This window comes from Onychomys torridus, chromosome 3 (genome assembly GCF_903995425.1).
Source record: "Onychomys torridus chromosome 3, mOncTor1.1, whole genome shotgun sequence".
In the NCBI taxonomy this organism is placed as follows: Eukaryota; Metazoa; Chordata; class Mammalia; order Rodentia; family Cricetidae; genus Onychomys; species Onychomys torridus.
Genome location: NC_050445.1, coordinates 112,084,217 through 112,107,666, shown reverse-complemented (window position 1 = coordinate 112,107,666; position 23,450 = coordinate 112,084,217). Strand labels below are relative to the sequence as shown.

At 41.8% G+C, this 23,450-nt stretch overlaps 1 protein-coding gene across 6 annotated transcripts in view; it reads right to left on the bottom strand.

Moving 5' to 3' along the window:
* Nucleotides 1-23,450, bottom strand: part of Aak1 (AP2 associated kinase 1) — a 154,164-nt gene that overhangs the window by 51,103 nt on the left and 79,611 nt on the right. For all 6 annotated transcript variants that reach the window (XM_036180952.1, XM_036180953.1, XM_036180951.1 and 3 more), the window contains exons 3-8: nucleotides 21,486-21,604; nucleotides 12,201-12,309; nucleotides 10,687-10,829; nucleotides 4,746-4,867; nucleotides 2,810-2,891; nucleotides 1,997-2,129 (exon numbers count right to left, since the gene is read on the bottom strand). In XM_036180952.1, the coding sequence (XP_036036845.1) occupies nucleotides 1,997-2,129; nucleotides 2,810-2,891; nucleotides 4,746-4,867; nucleotides 10,687-10,829; nucleotides 12,201-12,309; nucleotides 21,486-21,604 (708 nt within the window). The remainder of the gene's footprint in view (nucleotides 1-1,996; nucleotides 2,130-2,809; nucleotides 2,892-4,745; nucleotides 4,868-10,686; nucleotides 10,830-12,200; nucleotides 12,310-21,485; nucleotides 21,605-23,450) is intronic.

Here is a 23,450-nt window from a genome sequence, read left to right as displayed (position 1 = left end):
TAAACACATGCAAAATGAGTCAAGACAGTTTAGTGCTTGAGGAACAAATGAACTGGGCACTAAGTTCAGAAAAGATCTGTGAGGCTGAGCCTCAAATGGCCTTGCCAAAGAGACAAGGCAAAGCCAGGCACTGAAGAGCAAAGAAAAAGGCAGTCCAGATTAGAGGGCAAATGCCAACGAAGGCAAGCTCAGATGAAGGCCATAAAATGAATGCCACTACCTGGAAACACGAGCCCAAAGGACAAGGTGCCAAGGTGGCTGCCTGAGAGGGACAGAAAAAGAATAAAAGGACCCTAAGCACCATGCTAGGAATCAGGGCCTAATAGTGGGACCATTGGCAAGCTTACTCAGTGGGACATTTTCTAGGACTCATCCATGATAGAGATGTACTGGAAGAATGAAAAGAGAATGGAGAAGCTGGGGGCAATGGACCAGGTCATGATCTACCAGAGTTTGTACATACTTTGGTGACAATAAAGAGACTCAGGCAAGTGATTAAAGAGAATTGATGCAGCTTAAGTCAGCTTCTTCCAGAAAATTGTCTGTTATCTATCCAGGCATGGATGGCAACACCACCCGAAGAAAGTGAAAAAAGGACAGTCTGGGGAAGCAACAAGAGGCCTACAAGTTTACAGCCTTCAAAATCTTCAAATAGCGTGCACACTAAACAAAGTCTAGAAAAGGTGTCAGTGCTACAGTCCCTCACAAAGAGCTGATTTTCAACATGAATTCACTGTTGCAGATGTTAGAAAGGAAAAGTAGAGAAGAAAAAAGCTATGAGCAACACCAAGACCAGCCCTTCCTCCACTTCCTTACACATCTGCAGTCCTAGGATGGACACACTGCTATGACTCGGCAAACTATCTGACATCCTCAAGATCCACACTCCTACCCGATAAGCAGGCCACCCTCCGGCTCATTGAGAAGTGTCACAATGGAAAGGGCAGTTGTGCAACTGCTGGAATTTTGTTAGCTTGAATAAACCTTCTGTTTCCTCTAGTGGGTAATATGGACAATGACCCTTAAGATCTACAGGTTTTGCCAGTTTTAGTGGTGCACACCTTTAATCCCAGCACTCAGGAAGCAGAGGCATGCAGATCTGTGAGTTTGAGGTCAGCCTGGTCTACACAGTAAGTTACAGGACAGTTAAAGCTACATCGTGATATGCTGTCTCAAATTACAAACAAACAAATAAACAAACGAATGAATGCTGGCCCACCAAACCTACAGGTTTTGAGAATTAATTGAGGTATAAGTAGGCCTCAATACAGATCAATATTCTATATCACTTGTCTTTCTCTCAAACTAGGCAGCTCAGGATTTATGGTCTATGATGCTTTTTCAAACTTATCTGCTAAATGTCTTGACCAGCATTTTAAAAGATTACTTTTTTAAAATAAAAAAATCTGTTTCTTTAGCATTTTATACAGGTTCTGGTACAAAGCTTACTTTTCTGCCATCTGGTTAATGGGTGTTAGTACATATGCTGGCTATGATAACACAAAGAAATGAAAATCTCCAGAATTTTAAACAAAACATTCAATTTAGATGCTTGTTGTAAAAATCCAGTGATACCCTAAATAAGAGGAAAAACCTGGCTCCATGGAGTTCTATGGTCTTAATTACATATTCATTCCAGCACCGCAATCATGCTCATTTGAGCTGCTTTCAGCTTTGCAAAGATAAATTTCTTATCCCTTGATGTGAGTCAGCTGGACTCTGAATTCTTAAATAGACTGCAGCGGAACATAGCAGCAGCATGCTGCTCAGAGCACAACCACCATTCCCATTTGTGTGGCTGGCTCAGCTTCGCAGCAGAGTTTAATTTTCTAGCATAAAGACCAGCTTCTCTAAGTGAACACTGCCATGCTATCACTGTTCCCAACAGTATCAAATGATGTATTTATCTTGTTCTTGGAATTTAATCCCTTTATCCTCCAATCCATTTCTAGTGATTAGAAATAAAAACATGAAACTAGAAACTTGAAATACTTACTAATAAGGCAATGCATGTCTTGAGAATATCGAGAGTTATCGGGAATTGTGAAGCTTCCGTCGCAAATTGCCACCTGGCTCTCTCCAAATGGCAAAGTGAAGTAGCATAATTTATACAACAAACAGCCAAGAGCCTAAAAAATAAGAAAGCAGATTTGCAACTAGTGGTTTATTTACCATAAAGCCAGCGATCTGCTCAAAGAGACCAGTACCAGCCACGTTTCACAGCAGAAACAAACCCCACATAACATTACCTATGCAACACTTGAATTTAGAACCCAGAGAGACAATCTAGCATCTGAGTTACATTTTTATCTATGACTAGTAAAGACTATCTCACCTGGTCTGTTCTTTAGAAGTACACCATACAAGTGAAAAGCACTGGTACACATGCAAAGTAGCTTTTTAAAAATTTTTTTATTATTATTTTTTTATTATTGTTGTTTGTTTTTACCCCATATTCCAATAGGCTATGGCTATCCCCTGACATCAAGATCAGCATCAAGGTCACTAGAGAGTGGCTCAGTGGTTAAGAGCGCTGGCTGCTCTTCCAAAGGACCCATATTCAATATCCACCACCCACATGGTGGCTCACAACTATCTGTAACCCCAGTTTCAGGGGATTCAATACTGTCTTCTAAGGACTGCACACACATGGTACATAGATACACATGCAGGCAAACACCCATACACATAAAATAATAAAATAATCAACAGTGGGCAACACTGTGTGATCGCCCCTGGCTAGTTAAGCTTAGGAGTCCAGCCAAGGCCTGCTGACATCTGGGGTACAGATGGCTTAGTTGACACATACCCAAATGTCTGCCTTTGTAGTGATGATTTTGCCACTATACAAGTTGACCATTTCTGGAGCTCGATAGGACAGTGTTGTGTATCTACAATCAAAAGATCCACAGTTTGTTAAATATATCAGTATTATAATTAAATCAAGGAGGGACAATTTTTATTCACATTACTAGAATCAATTCTCTGGCAGCAATCTGCAAAAGAGCAAATTAAATATTAGTACAGATAAAGTGAAAGATTCTCGTTGGTACAATGATGTTATCACAGCCTCTCACAACAGAACTTCTACTCCTAGAACACTGGAGTATTGGGGTATTCAGACACAAACACACTAAATAAAGTCCTAAAAGCACCCTTTTTTTGAGTCTCCAAATAACAAAATTTTCCCCTATAAGTCATTCTAGTCTAATACTATGTTTTGATGATTAGTTTTTGTTTGTTTGTTTTTTCTTTTTTGGAGGCTGGTTTCTCTGTGTAGTTTTGGACTCTGTCCTGGATCTCACTCTGTAGACCAGGCTGGCCTCAAACTCACAGAGATCCACCTGGCTCTGCCTCCCAAGTGCTGGGATTAAAGGTGTGTGCCACTGCCACCCGGGTGATGATTAGTTTTTAAAATAGTAAACTCTCAACAAGAGACTCAGAGAGGCAACCTAAGTGAGCTCTAGCTGGGGTGGGGATTTCATGTACTCTTTTCTGGAGAGAGTAATGTATGTAGTGTACATGTTCACACGTGTGCCTATGTGTGTGCAGAACAGAAGTTGATAGTGTCTTCCTTCATTGCTTTCCACTTTATGTCTTGAGACTTGCTGATAGGATGAGTCTAGCTATCCAGCTTGCTCCAGAGATTCCCTGTCTCCACCTTCCAAGCACTGGGATTACAGACAAGCCATCGTGTCCACCAGGCTTTTCTATGAGTGCTAAGGATCCAAACTCTGGTCCTCAAATTTGCATGGCAAGCATTTTATACATTGTGCCATCATTCCAGCTCCATAATCATGGGTTCTTTGAGGCTAAAACTAAAGTGTTCCTTCTTATCTTTGGCTCAAGAAAACAGGAGTGTAAGCACTTGTCCCAAGTGAATGAATATCTTGATGTTACGAAACACTCAACTATGCTGCTCTGGTATCTGGCCCCAGGGGGATTTCTTTGGGTGTCTTATCAGGACCTTGGACTAGAAGTGGTCTTGCCTCAGACATGGTTACCTGAGTGATACACAAAGGGAACAGAGGCTCACTATCTGTGAGTACATGGTGGACAGCTGATTTACTAGAAGCCATGCCTCTATTGTGTCTGGGAAAACCCAATATTGTGGCCATGAGGCTCCTACAGGAGTAAAAAATATAAAGAGACTTCCTGTCAGGTCCCTGGTTCAGTAACTGTAGAGGTTTCAGTAGCTCTATTTACCATAAATTCCACTAGGAAGTGGTTGAGTTTCTCATGAAAAAGGAGGTAGCAATTTAGAGTTCAGTAAAAAACACACACCTGTCTGGTTCATAATGCCATAATGTGACTTCTCTTGGAAAAATCAAGGTACTTCAGTGAGTATATATCACCATTTAGCCTTTTGTTTTCTGAGACAAGGTCTTGCTATGTAGCTCAGGCCACATAGCAAGTTGCTGGAGTTAAAGGGATATACCACACCTTCCCCACCCTCTCCAGCTACCACTCATCTTTTTATGGATGTGTGGCACTGTAAATTAGAATGTGTGTATAGTGAACACAGGAGCATTGAGAAAGTTTTAAGACTCTTCTGTCAGTCCACCGGCCAGTTTTCCCACCTCAGCTTTCAGGGACAATTAAATAACCCATAGGTGAACAGTCTGCTCTGGGAAAAGGTGAACCGGCCAGCACCATGTTCTTCTCACTCTGTTTCATCCATAAGCTGAAAGTGAATGTGCACATCTGACAATGGACAAAACTCTAGAAAAGGAGAAAAGGCTTACTTCTTAATCTCATCTTCTACTGCATTGACTCCCTCGGCCTGTGGGTTCTGGAATTTGTTGGTGGCACTTCCAAAGTCACACAAGACATAGTGGCCTCGGTCATGCAAGAGGATATTTTCAACCTGAAAAACATTCCCAAACCACCCAATCCAAGATGCCACTTAGTAATGGGAAAAGCTAGTTTCACAGTCACATTATAAAAGTTTTCATTTTAACAATCTTATTAGTGTGCACAGAGAACTTATTCTTCACCATGTCTTAACAGGACTCACTCCAACGGAAGCAAAAGACACACAGAAGGAACAAGGTAAAATGCAGGCAGAGAGTGAGACAGAGGTAACTGCAGTGCTGGAAAGCCAGGGCCCCATTTTCATGGCTAGCCAGCTCCAGCCAGTCACATTTCTCACCTCTGTAGTAACAGTGATCATACTTTCAGTTTAGTGTGCTCTCCGTGACCCCAGCCTCTTTCTTACCCAACCTTGAAACCCAAGTATAAAGGCTACCTCCTTTTGGAAGCCTCCCCAGGGTACAACTCAGAAAGATACCATTTCCCCATTTTCCTTCAGTGTTTCATTTTCCATGCTAAAATTTACTTCACTTTTAAGTGGGTACAATAATGTCTTTATCTCTTAGACTTTCAGGACTGATGTTTTTCATATTAGTTACTTTTCAAAGTGACAAAATGCCTAGTGATAAATGAGCAATTTCTCTGTTAGAATCTTATTTGAGGGTTTGAGGATGTTTGTTTGTTTGTTTGTTTGTTTTAACTTTTAAACAAAGGAAGTCTTTGCGTACTAAGTTAAGAGTTTCAACTTAGTGAAGCTTGTAAGGACCAAGACTCAGAGAAACCCTTACTCCAGTGAAAAGAACTCTCAAACAACAGGTACAGGTTGGAGAGAGGGCTCAGCAGGTAAAAGAACTCACTGCTCTTACAGAGGACCCAGGTTCAATTCCCAGCACCACATGGTGGCTCACACCTGTCTGCAACTACAGTTCCAGGGGATCCAATGCCTTCTTCTGGCCTCAGTAGGCACCAAGCATGTATGTGGTGAATCGACATACAGGCAATACACATAAAGTAAAAAAAAATTCATTCCAATTTTTATTGTTGTTGTTTTTGGTTTCAGTTTTTTGAATCAGGGTTTCTCTGTGTAACAGCCCTAGTTGCTCTGGAACGCCATCTGTAGACCAGGCTGGCCTCAAATTCACAGAGATCTATCTGCCTGCCTCTGCCTCCTGAGTGCCGGGATTAAAAGAAAAAATACTGAGCACAACGTTGTCAAGATATGCCAATTAGCTCTTGTTGTAGGGGAATGAGTTGACCGGCACGGGGAAAGACAGACCTGGCTGTGCATGCCAATAAAATGGCAGCCAAGACCCAAAATCTTGCTAGGCCCTAAAGACTGGAGACTCTACGGTCCTTTTCTTCAGCCCCCACAGATGGACCACCTTGAAACTAAGGCAAAAAGACTATAAGCTCCTCAAAGACAACTATCTCTTAGTCATAGCTGAGATCTTCTTTGCCCAACTCTACTAGATTTTTGGTATAGAAACTGTTGAATAGAATTTAAAAAAAAAAAAAAAAAGACACACTTAATAATCAGGTTGGGCATGCACACATTCAAGAACCATTCATGTTCCAGACAAGACAGTAGCCAAACACCCAAGCCCCTACTGGTTCTTTAAAAATATCTGACTGAGTAGGAATCCTCTTATTCCTATTGCTTTAGGTTTAAAGTTTTCTCTTAATTCTTCTAAAACCTGAATGAAGTGTATATTTAGTCTATATTTGTTAATTCTAATGATTTGAAATCTTTGCTGCAAACTGACTGCAGACTGTTGCTTCCACTGAACTTCCTGTTTGGTGCTAGTGAAGAGTTTTGACATTGTTTTGAAGTTGTGTCCTTTTGACCTCGCCTGTAGAAAATCTTTAAGTCTGCTGTTCCGCTAGAGAGGGTCAGAATGGCGGTGCAGCTGCACTCCACCTCCACTACTAACCTAGAGTTATGGAAAAGCAGCTGTGATGGCCATGATTCTATACTTGTAATATGGAATGAACATCTATCTAAAAAACTGAAAATTAATTCATAATAAATATCATAGTAATGACAGCATCAAAATCACTACTAGGGAATGAGGAATTAAGCAGACAAAGCAGAGAAAGACAAAGCACACTGTTGGCCTGAAATGAACTGTCGTGTGTTCCTGCTACTCTGCCCACCCAAGGGGAGGGTCAGAAACTGCACAAGGTGAAGTTTCTTGTTGGCACCACTGCGTTCTCCACTCGTCCTCAGATTGTCTTGTGAAAACCTCCTCGGCCAGCCTGGCCACTATTGGCTACTCTCTATCATCACCACCACCAAAGCACTCAACATGGACTCAGGGTGGAAGACTTCAAGAGTACTTCTGATGTTTGACCTTAGTTAAATCTACAAGTCTCCTTTGGCTGGTTTCTTATCTGCAAAGTGGGGCTGATAACATTTCCATTACTGTTACAAGTAAGAAAATATATGTCAAAATAAACTGTAAGTTCCCTGACAAATATAAGATATTACTGCCATTCACTTATGAAAGAAACATGCTTGAATTCTTACAATATGTCAAGTACTCTTCTAGGTCCAAGGATACAGCTGTAGAAAAGCAAAATTTAGTCCTTTCTGGAGCTCAAAATCCAAGTGGGAATAAGAAAATAATTATAGTTGTCTGATATTGAAAATATTATGAAAAAAATCCCTGCTGGTTAAGTACAAGTTAACTGAAAAGGAATGCCACTTCAAATGACATTCCTGGAAGGCCTCTCAAATAAGGAGACCAGAATGAGAAGCTACAGCCGTGGCCCATTTAGGGCACAGCATTCTGAGCAAGAAGTCACAGCAAGGCCTAGAGATGGGCACATGCCTGAGGGGTTTCATGCATAGGAGTAAGCCCATGTGGTTGGTCCAGCACAGTGCTAAGCTGGCAAAGTGCAACAGGGGTATTACAGGACAGTGCTGTTACTTCTGGGGAGATGAGATATGTGTGGCTTTGGAAGAGGTCATGCATTTAAGAGGTAAAACTAGGCACAGGAATAAAGTACTAAGGCAAGAGTGACATTACTGCCAATATTGACTCAGTACCACATGCTAGACAATCAGTACCCTATGCACTTTGACTTACAGTGGCCATGAAATCCTTATTAAGCCTTGCTGTCCCCCTTAACAGATGGAAAAAGATAAGCCAGTCAAGTACTCAATTTTCCTGGGGTCAGGCTGGCAGGGCAGGATTTATACTAGGCTGCCTGACTTCTGAGACCACACTCAGCCACCATGCTAATGTGCAGCATCAGTTAAAGAGCATGGACACTTCAGGCTGGTTAAGAGAGAAGGAAGGGGGCAGACAGAGGACAGATAAAGACAGACTGAGGAAGATTACTTAGGAGGCATTTGTGATTTTTTAACTTTAGGAGCTCAAGAAAACAACCATTTTAGGAAGGTCAGCTTTGCAGACAAAGAATAAAAGAAAGCAGGCAGTGAGGGAAGAGGAGTAGGTTAAACAAGAGCAAGTGGCCATGGGAAGGGGAAAGGGAAGGTAACGACATTAGTGAGGGAGAGAAGCGACTGGCACTCACACACTTCTGAGCACTGGCAGAGACAGCGAACAGCCACATGCTCGGGCAAAGCCCGGAGGATGCAAGCCTGTGACTGGTTGCCATTTGTATCAGTCAGCCTTGTATTGCTATGACCACAGAACAACTGTGGCCTGGAAGAACAACTCAAGGAGGAAAGATTTATTTTGGTTCACTATTTGGGGTATTTTCATCCATCCAGAGGGGAAGGCATGGCAGCCTGCATCACATCACGGGGAACCCACCAGGAAGCACTTCAGATCCAAACCACAACACCACTGCTTACTGCTGTTCAGTACTTCAGATCTTCCAGGGTTCCAAGCCACTGACCTATCTCCCAGCCTAACAGCTTAAGAGCCTTATGAAAGCTGTCACTTCCAAATTCTGCACAGAGCCTTTGCTAAGGGGCCTAAAAAGCTACCTCTCGCTGGCCTCTCTTCACCTCAGCATTACGCAAAACAGCTTGGCACTGAGGCATTTCAGAGAATTTAACAGCTCTGAGAAACGTGGAGGGTTAGAAGAACACATCTTCAAACCGTGTTTTCAAATTTAGGGTAAGAGCTCTTACCCTGCTATACTCCATGAGATCAAAGTCTCTTCTGTGATTAAACAAACAAACAAACAAAAAGTGACGTCTATGAATTTTCAACCTAAATATATTTGTTCGTCCTGAACTCTTTCTTGCCCTCTCTTAAGGCAAGGACAACAAAACAAATTTTTTTAAAATGGAAACAAGAGCCGGGCAGTGGTGGCGCACGCCTTTAATCCCAGCACTCGGGAGGCAGAGGCAGGCGGATCTCTATGAGTTCAAGGCCAGCCTGGTCTCCAAAGCGAGTTCCAGGAAAGGTGCAAAGCTACACAGAGAAACCCTGTCTCGAAAAACTAAAACAAACAAACAAACAAACAAACAAAAAAGGAAACAAGAAAAACAACTTGTCTCTATTCTGACCTGACAACTTAATTAGCTTTTGGAGCAGCAGTCGCCTTCCTCTGGTGAGGATTCTGCACTGGCAAGTGATAAAGGCTGGAATAGGTGGTCTTCCCAGATTTGACCCCATGGTCAAAGAAATGAACATAAAAACTGAGAGGAAGTAACTGAAGCATTACAGCAGCATCTGAAGAGAACTCTTCCATAGCATAGTACTTCTATTGTGATTATTTTTAAGACAGAAACAGCCTAAGGACTAAGAACACTTCGAGTTCATATCCTGTATGGAAAGGGAAAGAGGGGATTTCCTCAGTTTTGCCTGTGAATAAGCAGGCCCCACCCAGGCTAGCCCAGGCTCACACAGTTCAACAGTAGACATTGCTATCTATAGTTTATAGAAGACAGAACCACAGCTCAGAGAGGCCAAATAATCTGAAGAACAAGCTAAGGAGCTTGAACAGGAAGAGCTAGAGAGAACATGATACTTCAGAGGTTCAGGAAAGACAGGGTACTGAAGGGGTCAAATGCAGCAGGTAGACTAAGACAAATACTACAAAGTATCCTTCGCATCTGGCAATATCAAGCAATTTTCTTATGCTCTACAGTTATCATCACCTGATGGTGGTATAGAGGCAGAGAATAATATGAAATCTCACACAAACAGCTGGCTTTAAATTCTGACATTACTATTTCCTATTTGTAAGAATGTAGGCAAGACATAGAGCCTCTCTGCTGCTTGGTTTGCTCACTTGTAAAAGGTAACGGAGACTGTCTAAGAAAACAGTATGCATAAAGTCCAGTAGACTATCTAGCACACAGTTAGTCAATAAATGTTAAGCTCAACCCTAATGAGATGCTAAGTCCATTGTGCAAATGCTGTCATTTGACTTCAATAGGAAAGGCACAAAACAATGTGATGGTAATCAGGACCAATTATTAAGAATAATTAATTTTTCAAAATATGAAAGAGGGCTGGAGATATAATTCAGTGGTACAGCACTTGCCTAGCATGTGCAAGGCCCTGGGTTTAATCCTAGTAGTAACAACAATAACTCTGTGTGTGTGTGTGTGTGTGTGTGTGTGTAATAAAAAGTGAACATCATTATTTCTAAGCTACTTAAATTAACATTAATTTTCAAGAACTTCAAAAAAGTTAGGAATACAGAAATAAAAAAATAAAAACATACAACTCCGGGCATTTGAAATTTTAAAAATTCTGGGGGCTCGTTAACAAAGTTGATACCTGTACTGTACTTTTTCTTTGGATTTTCTCTCCCCTGACTTCAATGTGAGCCCAGAATTAGGAACTATGTCTTACACTTCTTTCCTACCCCTCAATACGTGCTCCATCCCTGGGACAGACAGAAACACTCAGCAAAAACACATTCCACAAGCAATCAGTCTGTTACCTTCAAGTCCCGGTGGATAATAGGAGTTTTGCACTGATGTAGGCGGGCAACAGCCTCACAGGTATCACAGAATATTTGCAGGACTTCATTCTCTGTAAAGCCTGTTTGTAGACGCTGGTTCATCAGGTTTACCACCTGGCCTCCTGAGACAGGTACAGAGCAAGGGAAAGGATATTAACAAGCATATTCATCACTTGGACCTAGGCACTGACAGCTGTCCAGACAGAAGTGCATCACTGGCCAAGATAGCATTAAACTCCAGGGGTCTCCAGTCTCTGCTTGGTGTTTGTTTTCTTACAACCCAATGTCTCGTCTGATGCATCTTTTATGAAGCACACAGATGTAAACTGCCCTCATTGTACCCTTGAGATCAGAAGCAGAACTGACACCACAGTCGTCACTGCTGCCTAGTAATCATGTGCCATGGTGTAGAAGACGAGGCCACGGCCCCTGTCACGTGTTTCAGGAAAATGAGACAGCACAAGAGGTCCAGAGCAGGAAAAAGAGGGGCAGTTTCCACTTTGACGTCTTTAACTCGGGGGTGTGTGTGGGGGGGGGGGGGTGTTGGTCTCTCCGGCAACAAAAGATTGGTTACCAATTTTAAATAAAATTATCCAAACCCGAGTCCTCCTACTGCTTGGCATCTAAAATGTCCTATGCAAAAAAGGAATGGTCAAAGGGGAATAAATTGTCAATTTCAAATTTGGTGGCATTCTACAAAATCAGATTAATAGTCAACAAAAGCCAAAACTAACGATTAATGTCACATTTATAGGATAAGAACAACTTATGGACAAGAGCTTCAAGGTCAGAAAATGTTAGTGGCACTAAGGGCAATTATGAAACAGGGCACCAAACAGTAAGGCAATGGCCAAAACCTATAATGTCAGCTGCTTGGGTGACAAGAACCAAATCTCCAAACATTGAGAGCATGGGATGTCATCAACTCAACACATTTGTGCTACAGTCTGGATTTCTCAGGGCAAATGCATGAAGTTTCAAGCTTTCATCTATTTACAATTGGAAGCAACAGCACCTGAATGTAGCTTTACCAGGTATTACAGCCCCAGAGCACAAGAGGGCCACTTTTGCAGACCAAAGGGGTTCTTTTACTCCATCACAGGAGGGGACAGTGGTGGGAGTGAAGAAGGGCTAGGGAAGCTACAGTTTCTGTAAGCTCTGCACTGGTTTTTATTATATGTCTTCACTGTTTGTTAAACCCTCATAAAGAACACATTCCTCCTCACTTTCATGTGGTCTCATTTATGTACACAGCCAAACCCTTCTATACCTAATGGAGATAGGGTCTAGAATTATCTGTTGCTTTCAATTTTTTGTACCATAACCCTTTTACTCATGAAAATAACCAAGAGCAGCAATGGACTGCATAGCTTGCCCATCTGTGAAACCAGAGCATTATCTTCAGGGTGCAATGGACAGTTAAGTGAAATGATCCCCATGCCTTTGACCATTAAAGTGCCAGAAACAAGAGCTTTAGTAGAGTCAACACACACCTCTGCAGAAGTCCATGAGAATGAGAACTTCCCATACGTCGCCACTGCTTACATTGTTGATGCTAGAATCGATGTAGCCCACAATGTTCTTGTGCCCTGATAGGTCCCTCTGTGAACAAGAGTGGAAAAGTACATAGTCAGTTATAGACACAGCAGGGGCAGAATTAGTCAGCTGGTTCCACTAGCACAAACCATTTAAATACACAGAGACAACACTAACAGCATGAGAAGGGGAGAGTGACAGTCAAGAAAAAGTTTCTGGAGGTCTTTGAGAAGCCCAGTCATATCTCCAAGAGCAATCCCACTGTCCTGCTGGACCACAACGATCTCCAGAGCCGAGGCTCTAGAATGAACCTCACACAGAACACCCACTTGTTCACTGCATTAGTGCTCCATCTAAATCAGAAGAAGGACTCCTATAATATCCAGAAATACTGCAGAGGATGAAAACACAACTACTGAAATGTGAACAATTCTAAGACAGAAAAAGAAATCTATGTTTCTCCTGTTTATAGGGGCAAAAGTAAATTCAGCATGAATTTTTATTTTCTTTTCTCTTTTGTATGTGTGGGAGGACAGGGGTGAAGAAAGATTTACTACCTGCGGCATTAACACCTCTTTCCAAAGCAGTGTCTTCCCTGAACAAAGGAATGGCAAGGGCTTTAGCTGGGTAGCCTGCCCGAAGTCAGAAAGGAAAGTGGGCACATTTCTGAACATACTCTAACTAGACTTTTAACAGTTTCCCTTTAGGAAATACATGAAAAGAAAAACTGCCTTGCAAAATCTGAAGAGACTACAATAGCATCTAGACCAGACCCAGCATTTTGGTCATAATTAAGCCTTTCCAGATGGCCAACTGAGATAGAAGATGCAGTATCAGCTGAACTGCTTATCAGCTCTCAGGGCTGATGCTCATGGGTTTTCATCCCTCCAATAGGTACTTACTGAGCACTACCCAGGCACTAGAAATCACCTCATACCTTGGGCCATAAAGCAGATATCTATGGTGATGATACTAAAACACTTGGTCCACACAGCAGATATCTATGATGATGACTTTGAAACTCAAGATCTTTAAAAACTAAGTTGGGGAAAGAAAAACATGAGGAAACTGGGCATTGTGATTTTTATACAAATGCAAGGCAAAATTAAGATTTATAAATTAACTGTAATACATTATTTTACTTTTGTTTGAAAGACTTAAAGGAGGGTGTAGAAAAGACAAGTTCTATGAGTCTGTGTGTTTGACTCAAGCTTAGGCTCTGGAGTGGTCCAGTATGACAGTGGAACTGCTCCTGTAGATCTGGCTGGGCTTCTCAGAGTTCAGGGAGAAGTTCAGGAAGAAGTTCCTGACTACCCTAAGTGCAAATTCCAATGCTCAAAATGACAAAGTTAGCACAGGAAGAAGCCTCAAGGTATGAGGCAAACATTTGCATCCCCAGCATCAATGGTAACACTCTCTCTCTGTGGAGTGGGTTAGAAAGCACTGCTGACACAACAGCAGCCCCACGAAACCAGACAATGGCAGGAAGGTGCCCACAGGAAACTTGTGAAGACTGCTGTGAGAAGAATTCTGGACAACAGGTGGGATGGGATGAGAACAGACTGAGTTGAGCAGTGTCCATGAATTTCTCTCAGAACATGTGTGTTTAAGGAAGAGGCTGCCTCAAAGGAAGAATTGCCAGGAATTGTGAAAAACTCACTGGAGAATGAAAGCTGTAAGATACAGAAGACAAGAAAAGCTGGTGGAACCATAATACAGGTCAGCAGAGGGATGGGGTTAGGATTACTGCTAAGGGGCAGATCACAGAGAGATTGATTTTCCTGCAAAGGGGGGCTGGGCAGAGGTGTTTGCTACACATTGCACAAAAAAAAGGGGGGGGGAACTCAAGTAGGTTCAGAGCTATGGTTCTGCTTTTGGTATAGAACAAAATTATCTTCAAAATAGGATGAGAAAGAAACTTGATGAGGCAAAAGCCTCAAGGAACCTGCCTTGGGTCACAGATCCAAGATAGAGAGGTCAAAAAACAGTCTCCAGAGCTCAAGCTTTATAGCACAGAAAGCATTCAGACCCTATCCTTCCCTCTGCTTATTGTGGACCTTTCTAGAACCCATTTCTATTTACACAGTCCAAAAAGTAGGAAGAACTGCAAAGAAACTTCTTTTTAAAATTATGTGTATATGTCTACATGTGGGTGCGTGCATGTGAGCATGCATGCCCATGAGTCCAGAAGACTCTTAATAGAAAGAAGGCCATTCTAATTCCTGAGATAAGTTTGTATTTTGGAAAGGGATGCTTGATGTGGCTTTGTTTTCCTCTTCCTTTCCCCTCTTCATAACTCTACATCTCTTTTCTAACTCTTCTAGGCAAGTAAGCACATCTCTAATCAGTGGTGAAAGAAACTGTGGGCTGGCCCTCGGTTCTAGTGGAGACGTTGCTGAGCTTCTGCTACCTAAGAAATCCAAGATACTTTTCTTCCTACACCAACATTAATTCTCCGCTACCACACTGCTAGGATTTTATTGTTAACCCGATACAAACTAGAGTTACCCGGCAAGAAGGAAGCTCAAATGAAGAACTGCTTCCATCAGGTTGGACTGTGGGCATATCTGTGGGGCATTTTCTTGGTTAGTTGATGTGGGGGACAGCCCACTGTGGGCAGTACCACTCCTAGACAGATAGGCCTGGGCTGTGTAAGAAAGCTAGCTGAATGTAAGCTTGGGAGCAAGTCAGTAAGTAGCAGTCCTCCATGGTCTCTGCTTCAGTTCCTACCCCCAGGTTCTTTCTCTGGCTTCTCTATGTACGGTGACCTGAAAGTATAAGATGAAATAAGTCCTTTATCCCTCAAGCTGCTTTTGGTCGGTGTTCTACCAGAGTAAAAGAAAATCAAACTAGGACACTTTTTAACTCAATTAGTCTTGTACTTGCTGAACAAACCTTTAAAAATGTCACCTACAGTCCTACTCTGTAGCACTGCACCTCAGATTTTAACAGGACTATGATCACTGAGGGATCACACTGTAAAACAAATTCTGACCTGGGCAGGACCAGCTGTGTGCCATACTGCTGCTCAGTGGCATCTACCTTAGCAAGGTCCTATAGAAGCACTCCAATTGTGGTTAGTCCACAGATGCTGGCTGCTCAGTAGACTGCAGCCAGTCCACAAGAAAATAAAGAGCAAGTTCATCAGTCAACAAGCCAGCTTTCCACCCTAATGAGCTTTTAACCTTCAAAGGAGCAGCTTACTGATTCACCTTCTGGAACAAGACTCCTTTGGCAGCAACTGGACATTTACATCAACTACTTCTTATGTGATGCTAAGACAACTCAATCAAGTAAGAACAGTTTCTTCAAAAGGCGGTAATGGGACATTCTTTCTTTCTTTTCTTTTCTTTTGTTTTTTGTTTTTTTGTTTTTTGTTTTTTGTTTTTTTGGAGACAGGGTTTCTCTGTGTAGCTTTGGTGCCTGTCCTGGATCTCACTCTGTAGACCAGGCTGGCCTTGACCTCACAGAGATCTGCCTGGCTCTGCCTCCCGAGTGCTGGGATTAAAGGCATGCCTTTTGAGGCCACTCTGGCTGCCTCTTCATTTATAGCTGTGTTGCTTTGTTGTGGTATTTGTTTGTTGTTTTGAATAGGCATGCCCCCAGAAGATGAATAAAGTACTGCACGTCTAGTCTGACTCATGTAGTAAACAGCACTACCACCTCTGCAATGTCATCAATAGAGCCAAAACGGCTTTCTCTTTATTTTGTCAGCCACATCACTCTATGTATACAGTCACAGTGAGCTAACTGACCTTGGAAACACCGGCGGCTTTTTCTACTCACACTGCTTCTAGTCTTTGCCTTCACTGAACCATGCTGGTAAAGCTGGTTAAAATGAACTAAAAGTCCACATATCTGATCTCACTCTTTCAGTCAATCCATAGTTTCAGTTGTAAAAATTGTTCAGTCATCCAAGGCAGTTGTTCTATCTTCTAATGGAAACAAAAAGACAAGCATGTCTCCTGCTACTTTAAATAAAACCACATTTACTAAGAGTATTTTTACAAAGGGACTGATGTTGCCATTTTCATTCACATTAAGGTATTTTAGGACAGCTAACTTAACTTGCTTTCTCTTCTGCTTACTCTTCTTGGGAGGGGTGTAAAAGACTGCTTCCATAGCATCATGAGGTCTCAAGATGAAAATGCACGCACCTTCCAGCTGCTTTTGCTGACCACGAGGAATTCTTTCCCCTAGAGCTCTCCTACATGAAAGTTAACATCTTGATGGAGGTTCTACCCACATATGACAAGTCATGTTGGTTTTTTAAAATGTATCAAATAATAAAGTCAACTTTATATTTAGTGACAAAGGACTGAATGTTTTCCTACTAAGATTGGGAACAAAGCAAAGATAAATGTGTTGTTCTTATTCAACATGATATTATAAGTTCCAGCCATTATAATAACGCTATAAAAGGGGAAAAATTACAGGTAAGAAAGCCATCTCTCATTGCAAGTTTGGTGAACAGATAGGACATATAATAAAAACTCACTATTTCTAAATACTAGCACTAAACCTATGGATTTAAAAACAAAATCTGAAATATAGTTATCAGAGGCTGTAATTTGGAGGTGTAACATGCAGGGTGAGGCCTAGAACTAGAGAAGAGGATATGTACAATGTTTTAAAATCACTAAAAACAAATTTAAAACCGTTGCCATACGTCTAAGAGCATTATAAGTTTGTGTACAAGAAGTGCGTGGTGGTGGTAAAAGAGAGCGTAGATGTGAGTGAGCGGGGATGCAGACCAGGTTCATTTATTGGAAGGCCACAAACAGAAAAATGTCAGTTCTCCCAAAATAGAATACAGGTCTAATGTACCTCCCATCAAAATCCCACATTATTCCAAAATGTGCACGAAAGGTGATGTGTTGTGGTTTGCACGTAAAATGCTGCTCTGTAAGGCTGTAGGGCCCTGCTAGAGAAAGCAGGTCACTAGGGATGGGCCTTGAGTATTTATGAACTGGCCCCACTTCCTGTCTCCCTTTGCTTCCTGCCTGCACACACAGTGTGACCAGCTGCCTCATACTCCTGCCACCATGCCTTCCCTTCCACGCCCACTGTAACTGCTCTTAACGCTGAAGCCAAATCCTCACTGGTCATGTTGTCACACTGATGAGAAAAGAAACTAAGACACTATGTGGAATAAAATATTTTAAAACATTCTGGGGAAATGTGAGCGAATGTTATTTGATAGCTGGGGGTAGTAGCATACACCTATAATATCAGAACTAGGTGGATGGAGGTAGAAGGATCAGAAGAAGTTCGGGGACAGCCTTGGCTACGAAGTTTAAGGTAACCCAAGGCTACAGCGAGATTTGCTGTCTAGCTACAGAAACAAGATGCATACAGTTGCTAAGAGGACAGAGAAAGTCCAGTAATGGCCCCTATAATTTAAGTTCCTGTGGGCAGTGGGGGTGGGAGATGTCAAACCTAGGGCCTTGTATATAGAGACAAGTATGTTACCACTAAGCTACAATTCCACTTCAAGTGATTAGCAATCAGCAGAACAGGGAATACCTTTTCAGAACTGATGCTCAAACAATTTACCGTCCATAAGCAATGAACAGAACATCAACACAGTGTAAAACTGTAAAATTTTAGAGAAAAAAATAGAAGGCTTCAGAACTGAGAGCTAAACAACAACCCATAAGAGGAAGGTATTGGGTGACCACCTCCACAGAAGTGGGGGTGAAGCAGAAGGGTGGGAGGCTGACCAGAAGTGGAGCTAAGGGGAAGGAGCTGAGGGAATTCCACAAGAACAAGCTGGTTCCAGGAACACCAGCAGGAGTCCATCACCAGCTTGGGGTCTGTCAGGTCAGGAACCCTGGACATCTCCTCAGAGTGTTACAGCAGACAAATGCTACATCTGCACATTGAAAACATGACTTGCATAATGGAGGGAAGTCCAGGACCCCACTGCTGAAATGTACGCAGAACACTGAGAGCAGATGAGGAACAGTCCAGGCCTGGTAAGAATGGCTGTGTGGGAAAGTGGTAATGCTTGCAGCCCAGCAGCAAACTCAGGGGAGCAGTTCACACCCACAGCAATGTGAGAACCAACCCTACCACAGCCAACCTACTGCCCAAACTGATGGGTATTCCAGTGAATTCAGGTTGAGAGTAAAGCTAATGCTGAGGGTGGGCTGTAAGACAAAAGAGCTAAATCCTTATTTCCAATGGGAACAATACCTGCAATAAAGTGAAAACCAAGAACTAGCATGGTTTGGGAAGTACATTCAAGGAATCAACAACCATGATGACCTCGAGGACCCTGAGACGGCACAGGAGAATGGTGGAGGGCTGTATGATGTTTTCTTGTTACCTAGCTGACTTAACTTTGAAAAACTAAAACTAAATTAAAAACAAAAACTGTCACAGTAAATGCATCCCTGGACCAAATGATCTCATCAACTAACCTCCTAGTCAGACCCATTGTGAGTTTTCAGGCCTGTGCTTCTTGGTTTCTCTACTAGCACCAAGGAAGCTTTTGTGTTTCCAAATGAGCAGGAGAAAGCCAAAGAATGAGACTGCCTTTCCAACCGAAGGAAAACAATGGGAAGGGCATTCTGGGCAGAAGAAACAGCAGCAGCAGAGACAGGAACTGAAGTGTGGACAGTAGAGCAAGCAATCAGGGAGGGATGAAAGGGGAAGGAGAAGAAGCAGGCAGAGGCGGGGAGAGGAGCTGAAGGGGAGGAGGAGGGGTGGGGGCATAAGAAATATCCAGGAACCGCCTATGTGTAGGAGACAGGGTGAGCCAAGAACCTTAGGCCCACTGCAGACAGATCCGTGTGGTCCGGCGCCTTGGGGCTGGCTGATTGGTTAGACAGTATTAGGTCATTTCCAAATACTTTTACTTTAGGCTCTCACCACACCTAACTTTTATTTGTGCTCTTTACCAAGGCTTTAAAATCTGGAGCCTAAAAGAGTCACCTCCAGGTGACCATCTGATTCTACCTCTGCAGCCATGCATTTCACTCTTTTAGTGAACTGTTTGCTACATGTTAAGTGGTGTGTCAAACTATTAAGTTTCTGATCTTAAATAACTCACATTGTTATTTAACTGCCTAAAATGTAACAGGTAAAGCAATATAATTAGTATAAACAAAAACTGTGGAAATACCAAAAATAATAAAGTACATATGTAGAGGTTTTTATTATGCACAATGTCAAACAAGCAAAAACAACCAATAACAACTAACAGGCTCTCAAGAAGCTGTCACTTTGCTTTGATTATCAAACAAGAGTCAACCTTTCTTTTAAATCCAGTTACTGTTTTCACAGTAATGCTCCATTTCATCATAAACATGTCAGCATATACTTCTGACTCTTCAATAATGATAGAAATCTAACTCTACACAAATTAGTATATTTTTTAAAGATTTGCTTTATTTTTAATTATATGTCTCTGTGTCTCTACATGCATGTGCATACAGGAACTCTGAGAGGCCAGAGGCATTGGATTCTCTGGAGCTAGAATTAAAAGGTAGTTGTGATGTGGGTGCTGGGAATCCAACCTGGATCCTCCTCTAGACTAGAACAGTGCATGCTCTTAAGTGCCGAGCCATCTCTCCTTAGTAAGTTTGTTTTTTAAATTAATGTATAATTTACAAAATATAAACATACAGATCTTAATGTGTTTGAGTTCTGACAGTTATATATTTCTTTGTAAACACTACATAAAACAACATACTTCCATAACCCAGACAGTTCCAATAATACATTTCGTGGCCCATTTCCCAACCTGAATAATTATTTTCTGACTTCTCATGCCACAATGAATTCTGCCTATTCATCAACTTCTATAAATGGATCCACAAAGCATTAGGAAGTCCTGACATTGTAGCCAAAGCACAGGAAGCGCTCCTCCAACTGGAAAAAACTGTAAAGATCAAAAGTTGGGTCAGGACATACTCACAGAATGCAGAAGGACTCAGAGGGCTAATGATCAGAAAAGGGAGCTGGCAACTGAGGGAAGGCACAAAAACAGAAAAGCTCCCTACAGAGGTGGGCTTTCCAGATTATATGCTTTCCCAGGGGCCCAGTTTCTGAGTTAAACTAGTCAGTTCTCCCAATAAGCTCCTTTTCCCTCAATTGAGGGTGATGAAGGCCTATACACCCTGGTTATTGGTCCTACCTTGTGCAAGAGCTTGCTGCCAGCTCGAGGAAGGATGTCATCCCTGCCCTGTGACTTTCCTAGGGCAACATAATATACCTGTCTTAAGAAACAGCCACAGTAGATAAGTCATGGGCCTGACGGTAAAATCTACTACTATTATTTTGCTAAATTGACACAGCAATAAAACTGGCTCCTCGGGCTGGAGAGATGGCTCAGAGGTTAAGAACACTTGCTGTTCTTCTAGAGGTCCTGAGTTCAATTCCCAGACCCATATGGTGGCTCACAACATCTGTAATGAGATCTGGCGCCCTCTTCTGGCCTGCAGGGATACATGCAAACAGAACACTGTATATGTAAAAAATAATTAAATCTTTAAAAAAAAAAAAAAAACTTTAAAAAAAAAAGGGGGGGGTCCTGTTACGGGCTGGAGAGATGGCTCAGAGGTTAAGAGCACCAACTGCTCTTCAGGAGGTCCTGAGTTCAATTCCCAGCAACCATATGGTGGCTCACAATCATCTGTAATGAGATATGGCGCCCTCTTCTGTGTACATAATAAATAAATAAATCTTTAAAAAAAAAAAAAAAAACCTGCAAAAACTCAAGCCGGATAAAATCCCAGCATGACAGAGGGGAGGCAGGCATGAAGCCACCCCTAGTGGAGGAGCTATTAGTATTTGATTATCACTAGAAGAGGAAAAGTCAGTGGCTTCAGTGGTGTGACACCTAGTACATCAACCACACTTCAGGGCAGGCTCCACACCTAGGAGTAGTCTGACAACACAAAACTGGGCTCAGTGGATTTGAAGAGAGAACATAAGGAGTCGAGTAAATAGAGAGGTGGGGGGATCTAGAAAAAGCTGAGGCAAGGAGATGAATATGATCAAAACATAGTGTATGAAATTCTCAAGAAATTAATGAAAACACTATTTTAGAGGCCAGCCTGGTCTACAGAGTGAGATCCAGGATGTCCAAGACTACACAGAGAAATCCTGTCTCAAAAAAAACCAAAACACAACAAGAAACACACACACACACACACACACACACACACACACACACACACACACACGTTGTTTAAATAAAAGAGAAGAAGCAGTCATAATTCACAAAATCTTACCATGATCTGAATTTCCCTCTTGCACACCTGGAGGTCATGCTCATTGTTGACAAACATACGTTTCAAGGCACATTTCACCCCATTGCTTGTTCTCACCAGAAAGACAAGAGCAAATCCACCTGTGAGAAGAACACACCAAGAAACTCTTTTGAGTAATTTACAAAGTCAGTCAGGCACTCAGGCTGCTGCTGTTACCTCACATGGCACTGGTACAACTATCAGCCAGTCTTCAAAGCAGAGTGGAACTTACAGCCAGAGTCAGACAAGTCCTGCACATCTAACCCAGAATCAAGGACAAACAGCAACTATCTTCCAAAGACATTACTAGACTTTTTTTTAAATTAAGCCCTTTCTTATCAGAGAGGCTAGAAAATTTAGTGCTTTTAGTGCTTGTTAACATAAATAGTTGTCACTGTACTTCAGGAATCTCCTTTTCCTTCCTTCTTCCCTCCTCACTCCACCTCCGGTTCAAATGTTGATAGGAGACCCTGCACACTCTTGAACCTGTCATTACATGTGCTGTTGAGATAGAAGACCCAGTGTGAGTGAGCTGCTCTATAGAGGGACATCAGGACTCACTCACTGATCAACACTCTACTTTCCTTTAGCACACAGCTCACAATTCATTAACAGACATTTAGGTAATTTTAACTGGTATTCTCAAATATGCTAAATTAGTTCATTTTTCAAGTACCACATAATCTTAGAACTCCTAACTCCCACCTAACTCCCAAAGCACTGCCTGCCTTGAGGGTCGGATAGAAAGAGTGGCAAAGCAATCCCAGGTCAAAGTCTTGGAAGAAACAGCATTTCCATAGAACACAAAGCCCAACCACTTGCCTTGTATGTCTTTATTGCTTAGCTCATCAATCCTGTGTAGCAAAAACACCACTAAGCTAAGCTATTCTTTGCAAAGAGTTGGCACATATTGGATAGAAGTGAACACAGAGGAAGTGATCAGTATGAGAAGTTGAGTTGAGGTTGTAATACAGTACCGAGCTAGCAGCCATTTGTAAAGTTGATAGAAACTAAACCAAAAAGCAGCCAATAGAGAGATCTTAGGCCTCTGAGAATCAGGACTCAGGATTGATTCACTGGTACCGTTTTAACTCCCCTGAGGCTCAGTGACACTTGAGTGCTTGTCTGCTGATGTTCTTAGCACTTACTAGCTTTATAGTAACTATTCAAGCTAACCTGTGTAGGAATCTACTCTCTGCAACCACTAAAGCCTTATTGTTCCTTATTTTCACAAAATCACCTACATGTGATCATGATTTATCAGAGATTGTAGGTCTCTCTATTGACTGTGACTACATTCTTCAATATTAGATAAACATTGAAACTTCCCATGGAATCTACAATACCAACCACTATGTTATTCTTATCCAAAACATGGTTTTTATTTTCTTGCAATACATTAAACTATTTCATTATCAATTTTAAATTGTAGATTTTTCTTTAGTACTTACTTTTTGTCTGTTTGTTTTTCAAGACAAGGTTTCTCTGTGTAGTCCTGGCTGTCCTGGAACTTGATTTATAGACCAGACTAGCCTCAAACTCACAGAGATACACTTGCTTCTGCTTACCAAGTTGCTAGGATTAAAGGCATGCACCACCACACATGACTGAGTACTTACTTTTTAAAAAAGAACACCCAGCATCAAAAATGTAAGTATCCTCTTTCTTCCTCTCCATCGCCATTTCTTCCTAAATTACTTTGGTTTTCTGAAACAGGGTCTCAGGTGGCCTTGGCTGGCCTTGAACTGACTCTCCTGTTTCTTTCCTGGTAAATACCAGGATCATTAAATGTGTACCATCATACCCAACCTACAATTCCTAAATTCCAAGGCAAATATTTTAGGATATATAATTTTTAAGAGATGCAACAAAAATTAAATGCAAGAAATATGTATCGGATCTTATCTAGTAGTACATATATATACTAGCACCATTTAACTTTTCTCC